The 9,680-nt window shown below is 42.4% G+C and overlaps 1 protein-coding gene across 1 annotated transcript; it reads left to right on the top strand.

Annotated features, from left to right (window-relative positions):
• Window positions 1-2,950: 2,950 nt before the first annotated feature.
• On the top strand, window positions 2,951-9,361 carry LOC140783995 (uncharacterized). Its single transcript, XM_073131172.1, is given in 6 exon segments — window positions 2,951-3,128; window positions 3,573-3,646; window positions 4,539-4,703; window positions 5,816-7,472; window positions 7,475-8,482; window positions 9,024-9,361. Coding segments are annotated over 6 exon segments (3,408 nt in total). The 3' UTR covers window positions 9,350-9,361.
• Window positions 9,362-9,680: the final 319 nt, after the last annotated feature.

A 9,680-nucleotide genomic window follows, 5' to 3' on the forward strand; every position in this document is an offset into this window, starting at 1 on the left:
CTGTGTTCCTCAGTGGTCTGCTCGTGCCCCTAGCTCCGACATCCACAATCGCCAGGTGCAAATTTTCGAGTTCCACCTCTACAGCTTCGGAGTCGTCCTGGTTTAGCTCATGACATAGTGCCTGCTTCAGGCTAGCCACCACGGTAGTGTGGAGGTCCGATGATTCCTCCATCTTCTCCGCCTCCGACCTAAACTGGGCTGAGGCCATCCCTATCTGCATGATCTCCTTGGGGAAGTCACTAGCCTGCATGGCACCGGTGGTTTTTTGTTGTATGGCTTTTACGTAGGGTGAACGATGAGAACGTAGGCCGCCGGACCCCAGTTTGATGGACAGGCCATTAATGTTGGCCACCCCGATGTTTTGCATGTGGATGTTCTCCTCCTTATCTCTACGCATCCCTGTTGCAACAGGTGGCCCAGATGATATGTTGACCGGTGATGCGGTCTGTGGGGCAGGATTTGGTGTGAGATCCTCCGTACCCAACTATTGCTGATCCGACCCTGGCTTGACTTGCGAACAGGACCCTATGTAAGTCCCTTCTGGCAGTGTGTTGGTGGGTGCGCTGTTGTCCATTTTACCCTTTCCTTTGTTTCTTGTGTAAGCATCCACGACCTCATGCCTAGCAGCCTCCTCCTCCTTCGATCACTGGCTTTGCTTAGGAATCTTCAAAATCTGGGACTCCTGAGATCTTCTCGGCCTCTGGTCCTTTTCCCCTCTTATTTTGGGAAAGTCTGCGCTCTTGGTTGGTCGTGCCGGTTGTCTTATGCTCCAATGAGCTTTCCCGCTCTAGTTGGCCATACCACGTAGGGTCTCCGCGCTAGCTTGTTGCATGCATGGCCCTGCACCATCTCGCCTCCATTGAGCACCCCCGTTACCTCTCAGGCTCTCACCAGCAGAGTTGTTTCCTTTCCTAGCTCGACGTTGGACCGTGAAACAAGGCATGTACACTAAGCCTGGCTCCACCGTCTCTTGCTCCCGCTCCGGTTGGTCGCCACCTTGTTCCGGTGACATCTCATGTTCCTTCCCTGTGCAACCTGCACCATTTTTGGTACTTGAGGCTGATGGGCAGCCCTCCAAAATTGTGGTATACTCTTATAGATCATGGTTTGCTCCAGCTGATCCTCTTTTGGGCCTAGCGAGACCGCCGTCTTGAGTGGCTGTCGGAGATCCACCTCAACGCATACTCGATCGAACCGACTGCGTGAGTGGTCAAGTGTCGTTTCATCTATTCGGAGAGGCTTTCCGAAGTAGGCAGCTACTTGAACCAGTGCTTCCAATTCCTAGTATTCTTTTGGGAGATTATGGAGTTGGATCCACACCGAGGCCGTAGCAAAGGCTTCCATTGATGGCCGAAAATTGTTCCGCCATGGAATCAAGTTCAGCACCTTGCCCAATATGGTCCATGGGTTGTTCGTCAATGCATAGGTGAGGTCCTCCTACCTCTCAAACCGAAAGGCATAGAATCCTTCCTGCATATCTAAGACCGAGAAACCTTCTATACCGTTCCATAGCTTTGCCAGTATTGCCTTCAGCCGCATTAGTGGTATACCCTTCCCCAAGAATCTCCCGAAGAGTGTGAGTTTCCATCTTGCTCTACAGTGCTCCAGTGTCTCGAGGTCAATCACCACAGAGTCCTCAAGTTGTGTCCGGATTTTCGCCAGCACCTCCGCAGGAATGGGTCTCACAGCTGAGCTAGACGGTGACTGCCGACCTGCTGCAACAGATGCCCATGACTGGCCTTGAGCATTCGTTTTTGCACTTCTGGCAGCATCTACCCTGGCGCGGCCAGACTTCGACGAGGAAGCCCGGCGCTTCAGCACGTCTTCACCCTCGTCCCCCATTTTTTTCGAAGGATTGGGGGTGGGATTCCAAAAGTTTAGAAGGAGACCCATCCGCAATAAAATTTCTTAATAGCAATAGCATTTTCATCACCCCAAATGGTCAAAAAGTAGATGAGTTTGCATTAAGAAACTTTATTGTGGGATGGGTCTCTTCCTTAGTTGTTTTTAACTTCTTCGAGATGATCATCTGTCAGGTCATCATAGTATAGGATTATCATTGGTATGGTAAAGGCAAAAACAAATTGCCAATTCCACTTATCTTATATATAGATAGATAGATAAATAGATAGATAGTCGAGGGCTCTCCTTTTCTTTTGTGTTTTCTCCAGTGCATTGGCATCTTATTCATTATTACAAATACATAACTGTATACATGAAAATGTAGACACACTACTCCACTCCGCTCAGGACTAAACATGATGCATGGCCAAAGTGAGGATCTGATTATTTCGTCGCAATTTCCGCCCTCTGGAAAGATAGCATCGAGTTCTTCAGATCGAAGAACATGTACATATCCATCTGTAGTAGATTTCCCAACATCGATATCTCATCGTTTCCCCTCATGCATAATTAAGCATACCGTATTAGTATTATTATCATATATAATCACGCCCAAGTAGTTATTCCTCTGCAGCTCCATATCGGCGCCGGCAAATTGAAGTGAAGTGTCGTAGGCGGGATCTGAGAAGTCTGGCCGACGTACCCGAGATCGAGAAGCAGGGATCGAGCTCGCCTGAGACAGGAGGAACTTTCTTCACTTTGTCATGGCCTTCTCTCCCTGTAGGAAAGTTATGAAGCTAGAGGAGTCCAACTGTTGAGAAATTAATTCAAACTTAGTTTATCTTATGTTTTATTATTAGATAAAGTTTATCCTTTATATACCTTTATATATCTCTTAGTTTTGAGAGATAAAACAAGTTAAATTAACAGGAGCAATGGGTACAAAACTTCTACTTTCAACTAAGGATTGATTGATACATATTTGGATTGATATAGGTACGAATTCCAAGTTAGTTTAACGGGAGTTTTTTCGGTGGCCCCGAGGATTCAAACTTTCTATTGGAAACTGCTTTGGAATAGATCGTCCACAAGAAAATATCTTCGGGGGATGCGGATGGGCGGTGAGGAGAACTGTGTGCTTTGTGGAGTTCACAGAGAAATGGTCGAGCACCTCTTCTATGCCTACAGATACAACAAGGAATTTCGGGAAGAGCTCGGTCAGGCCCACAACAACTTGGCGAGAGTAGATCCAAATTGGATCACATTGGGCTGGCACCGGAATCGAAGTAAGAACATGGGTATCAAAGGCCTTGTAGCATCCACCTTGTGGATTATCTGGAAGCAAAGTAACTCGACAGTTTTCGGGGGAACATGAGTAAGCTAAAAGTGGTGGTGCTTAGGCTTCGGGCAGAAGCTTTAAGCCCGATTGGCTCTTGCAATGGGGTACACATGTTGGAAGATAACAATGACCGACTCAGCCATTGCAAGATTGTGCACTAAGTGGAAACAGTCGGAGACGGGATGGGTGAAACTGAATACCGATGAAGCGTACTCTATGGGTGTGTCAAGGAGGGGCAGGTATTGCCTCAAGAATCTAGAGGTCAGGGGACCTTGTTGCGGGTGGCTTAGGAACCTTGGCCAAATGAATATGTGCTCCTGGCAGAGTTATGGGTGATTAGAATAGGTCTTCGACTTGCATCAAATGATCATAGATTTGTATATGGAAACAGATAGTTTGGAGGCTGTCAGACTGCTAAGGCAGGAGAACAAGAGCCCGTGGAGATTAAGGAAATGGGGTGTCTGGGTGCATACAACTAGCTAGGAGTTTTAGGGAGATCAAAGTTATGCATGTATTTGGAGAGCGGAACCGGGTTACTGACCGTGCAGCACACTGGGGCATGAAATAGGCAATCACTGTTGTTATAGGACAAAATGGCACTATCCCCTAGAGTAGTACAACTTACTCCATATGGTCTGCCGAGCACGGACGGGCTGACTCTGCTCGGTTTGGATGGTGCTAAGTTCAGCCCGGACCCAATTTAGGCTTTGCCCGAGCCCAAACTCCGCTCGTTTGGTCCGTAACTAAGCCCGTAATTAGGCTCGGCCGTTCTGCTACAGTAATTTGCTCGTCTTGCTACAATAAAAAAACCAACAAAAATTTTAGTAATGTACCATTTTACATTATTTTAAGCACACCTTTAAAAAAATTTTAATTTATTTTAATTATTTTTTAAATGGAGGAACATAAATGTTTTTTTAAAAAATAAGTTAATAGTAAAAAAAATTTAAAAATAGCTTAAATGTGGGTTGGCCCAAGTGATTGGTGGGTCGGGTCGACCCAGCCCGACCGGCTAGCTCGATCTCTCACGAGCGGACGGACGGTAACACGGACTATTCTAGCCCGGCCCGAATCTGGTCTGATTCAAGTGATTGATGAGTTGGACCGTGAACAAATACTTAAGCTCGATTAGTCCAAACCGTCGGATGATTATGTCTAGCCTCATCTTCCAAAGTGGACGAGGCTTAGGACCCAAAAAGAGCTAAGAATTGTCCTATGGTCCGAGAAGGTTGTGGGCATATGCTGCGATGATGGCGGTCAATGGGTTACAACCCTCCTAGCCACATCATGGCGGATATCTTAGCCAAGTTGACAGTTCAAACAGAGGATTGCATTGTTCGAGAGATTTTTAGTGCAGGGTAGTCCTCTCCCTCGTCTAAAGGGTATGTTGGCCTTCTTGTGGAATGTCATTGACGGGTTCTCCGCATTAGTTATGGAGGAAAGATTCTACGTGTTTAGGTTCGAGAAGGAAGAGGACATGAACTTTGAGCTCGCTAATGGGCTGTGGATTATTCTGGAGAAGGTGCTGAACATAATCACGAGGAGGAACAACTTTTACTCCTCATTGGAGGCCTTCTGCAAAAATTATACACCACCTACGATGCTTCCACACATGGGATTATAGATTTTTTTTTTCTTTGAGAAAGGGATTCTTTATAGATTTGATAATAAATATAACAATTAACTAAGAAATCTGTAGGGATTTTGTCGTCCATCAATGGTCACTTCCTAGAAGAAGGTTCCTGAAATCCTTTTTTCCCCCTTTTTAGGGTTTTAGTTGACCAGGAGGAATCTTTTATATCTTTCTGTTTCTTTTTTACAGAGTGGGATATATTGACTCTTGCGGCCAATCCTCCTAAAACTCATCAACTACCTCGTAAGGGCGTTGAGACCATAGCATGTTACACAAAAGCGCCGCTTTCTCTGGAGTCTTGTCACACGGCTGCCCGACTAGAAGAGCTACTCGCTCTGTAGTGTTGTCACAGAAGATAAGCGCGTCGCCGGCCTGCTGGCCGGGCGAATCGAAGTTATCTTCCGGTCAACTGTCCACCCAGTCAAGTGCAAAAAACACAGTGGAATCACGCAGCGCACGCTGCTGGTGTGCTTCCTGCCCACGAGGAACGTAGTGAGTGGGTTTTTTTAGTTGAGTGGGATTCTGTAGGCAAAAGCAAGATTCCAAACGCTTATCACGTAGCAAAAACATCGCATTAAACAATTAAAATGATTATTACTTATTAAAATGCTAGTGAAAATTGCCTACCTTTATCATACTTTTTCCTATTTTTTGCAAGTGTATGACCAAATGAGTCGACTTTGCCATGAAAACCGACCATTGTGTTAAGAAGGTCAGCCAAGTACTGATCCCAAAGCACAAATAACGTGCCAATAGTTTTGGCCGATTCGCGTCTTTTAGTATTTAATTTTCTACCATTGTAGACCTGAGTGAGTGCCTGAGTGGTGGCAAAAGCTTCTATATAAACCAAATAAGCTCAGACTCAGCTTATTATCAGTCTTGGCTTTCACCTCAATTTAGCTATGAATTTCTTGTTGTCTATCCTAAATTTCCTCTTGTTGGTTCTATTGCTACTCGCAAGTCTCTCAAGTGCTGCAAACTTGGCATCACTTGATTCACAGGGGAGAGCCCTCCTCCAATGGAGAACCAGCCTTAACAGCCATGAAGCTATAGATTCATGGAATCTTAAGACTAGTCCATGCAACTGGACTGGCGTCACATGCAGAAGTGCCATGGAAATCAGCATGCTATCACTACAGGAGATGGGTCTTGTAGGAACGCTCGACGTCCTCGATTTCTCGGTGTTGGCGACGTTAACGAGTCTCAACTTCACCCTCAACCAACTGCATGGATCCATTCCAACTTCTATCGGTGCTCTTTCTAAGCTCACCTCTATTGATCTCTCTGCTAACCAATTCAGTGGAATTATTCCTTCAGAAATTGCCTCACTTGCAAGTCTTAGTATCATGTATCTATATGAGAATCAAATAAGTGGCTCCATACCCCCTTCACTCGGTAACTTGACCAAACTTAAAATCTTAGGTATATATCAAAATATTCTTTCAGGTCCTATCCCAAAGGAACTAGGAGGTCTACAGAGTCTGATAAGCTTGGACATATCTTCTAATATCTTGAGTGGCCCCATACCATATGAAATAGGACATCTCCCCAACCTAAAGGCATTAGATTTCTCCAACAATATCTTAACGGGTCCAATACCTTCAATTCTTGGAAACTTGACTAAGCTCACAATCTTATATCTTTGGGGTAATCAGCTCTCTGGGTCTATTCCCCGTGAAATAGAGAATCTAGTGAACTTGGAGGACTTAGAACTCAGTGTGAACCAACTTACTGGTCTCATCCCTCATGAAATAGGAAAGCTAGCAAATTTGGTTCATTTAATACTCGCCAGGAATAGATTGAGAGGCCCAATTCCCTCAAGTCTTGGGAACTTACAAAAGCTCATTCGTTTACGCCTGGGGACTAATGAGCTCTCTGGGTCCATCCCTCCATCATTTGGAAATTTGAGTAACATACGAGATTTTGGACTGCATGACAATCATTTGAGTGGTTCTTTACCTCGGGAATTGGCAAATATCACAAACTCTTTCATTTTCTATTTATCTAGAAATAATTTTTCTGGTGTCTTACCACTGAATGTGTGCAAAGGGAGCACATTAAAATATTTTTATGCTTTCGACAACAACTTTGAAGGGCCCATACCAAGAAGCTTGATCAATTGTACTAGCTTAATCACTATTAGACTCGAAAGAAATCAGCTTAGTGGAGATATCTCTAAGTTAGGAGTGTCTCCCAATTTGGTATATATGGATTTGAGTTTCAACAAATTCTTTGGCGCGCTCTCACCCAATGTGGGAGAATTCTACAATTTGACATGCCTACGAATCTCCAACAATAAGCTCAAAGGACCAATACCTTCCAGTATTGGACAACTATCTCAACTACAGTTGCTTGATCTTTCTTCAAATAACCTGGAAGAAGAAATTCCAATAGAATTACAAAAGCTGACTAAATTGTTTAACTTGAGCCTGAGTAACAATTTACTCTCTGGAGAGCTACCTCAAGAGCTTGGAAACTTACTCAATATAGAGATTTTGGATCTATCAGCTAACAATTTGAGTGGATCAATAGAGGGAAAATTTGGGGGGTATCACAAGCTTCGCTTTTTGAATTTAGGTAATAATCATCTAAATGGAAGCATTCCCCTTCAACTTGGAAATCTATTAAATCTACAAGAAGTACTAGATCTAAGTGACAACTAAGTGGACTAGTTATGCTGGAAGTTCTAAATCTCTCACACAATACATTGACCGGTTCTATCCCCTCATCTTTTCAAGATATGATTAGCTTATCATCCATAGATTTATCATATAATGATCTGGAAGGGCCTCTTCCCAATAGCCAACTTTTCAAGAAAGCTCCAATGGAGTGGTTCACCCACAATAAAGGTTTGTGCGGCAAGGTGCTTGGCTTGAATCCATGTATATCAAATCCATCAACTAGAGGTTCTGAAACTAAACGAAGTCTCATCATTCTATCAGCATTTCTTCCTGCAGTTGGATCCTTGCTTCTGTTTGCCGGGTTTGCTTTTTTCTTATGGAAGAGGAATAAAAGCTCTAGATGTCATAAAAGTGAGACTTATAGAAATGCATTCTTCTTAGGAAACTTTGATGGAAAAGATTTATATACAGATATCATTGAAGCAACAGAGAATTTTGATGGCAAATTTTGCATTGGCTTTGGTGCATATGGAAGCGTCTACAAAATTACATTACCAAGAGAAGTAAAAGTACACGAGGTTACACTATCAAGAGGAAAAACAATTGCTGTAAAAAAAATACATGAAATGGAAGAAGAAACATCAATAGACAACCGGCTTTTTTATTATGAGATACAAACTCTATTTGAAACTCGACATCGGAATATTGTGAAGCTTTATGGCTATTGTTCCACTGCTCAACATAGGCTTATTATTTATGAGTACATGGAGAAAGGAAGTTTAGCAGCAATTTTGACACATGATGTATATGCCATTGAGTTAGAATGGATCAAGAGATTAAATGTTATTAGGGATGTTGCTCATGCTTTATCTTACATGCATCATGATTGTTCTCCACCCATAGTTCATCGAGATATCACAAGCAACAATATTCTACTTGATTCGGAATTCAGAGCTTGTGTGTCAGACTTTGGGATAGCTAGAATTTTGAAGCCTGACTCCTCCAATTGGACTACGGTTGCAGGAACACACGGATATATAGCACCAGGTAAATGCATCTTTTTTTTCTACTAATGCAATTTGGGGTCTCTTCGTTCATTGAAAGTTTATTATAATCATATTTTGCATATATACTTGCTTACTATCTAGTATAAAGAATATGACCAATTAGTTTTTCTGCTCTAATTGCTTGTGGAATATACAGTACAAATTTCTTCGAGTTAACAATAAACCTTATATTGCTCAAGTATTTTTGAGTGACTTGTTCTAGAAAATCATCAAAATTAACCTTATTTTGTGCTAGCGTCGTATTGAATAACTTGGAACCATTTGACATTCTGCATATAAAACATATCCTCATGCAAACGACCTAAAATCCTATCTCATACTTGCTCAATAGTATCTTTGGAAGTTCATCACTTTGAAAAATAAATACATTTATGTCTGCGCCTTGTTTTGAACATTCTAAGGCATAAAAACTACATTGAAGTCCCATTGTCTGTAATGTTTCATCATCTTTGTGAAACATTGTACTGAAGTGCCCAAAATAAGATTCCAATCTATACTTATTTTCTCATATCTTAATGCAGAGCTTGCTTACAGAATGATAGTGACAGAAAAATGTGATGTATATAGTTTTGGAGTTGTCGCACTTGAAGCTCTTTTGGGAACACATCCAGGAGATCATATCACAACTTTAACATCTTGCGACATGAAACTTCCACTACTGAAGGATATTTTAGACGCACGGCTCCCATTTCCAACGACTGCGGTTGCAAGCCAAATACTAGCTATGATCATGATTATACTTCAATGCTTGGATGCAAATCCGCTGAGTCGTCCAACAATGCAAAATGTATCTCAGAAGTTATCCGCTCTCACAGGCACAGACCCCCATTCCACTGCAATTAATTAAGGAATCCCTCAAGAGTACAATGCCTAAGAGAGTAGAAGGTTGAGAAATGCTCGCTGAAAGATTGTTACTAAATCTATTTAAGATAGTAGAAGGTTTTTCTTGTCCTAAATGTGTTGTAACAGTTGTTGTTGTCACTGGTTTGCATGTATATTGATTAAAGATAGATATCTGTCTTCAGAGTTAGTTTAGCCAATAGGTGCCCATATAATATTGTTCAAAGAAATAACTCCAGTTTTGTATTACTGCTTTCAGAATGAAGAAATGACTTAAGAATGGACTGGATCAGAAGAGAATGCTTTGAGAAAGATATTGTTTATCATCCTCTGCTAGT

This window comes from Typha latifolia, chromosome 3 (genome assembly GCF_019914945.1).
Source record: "Typha latifolia isolate L0001 chromosome 3, TyphaL0001v2, whole genome shotgun sequence".
NCBI lineage: Eukaryota > Viridiplantae > Streptophyta > Magnoliopsida > Poales > Typhaceae > Typha > Typha latifolia.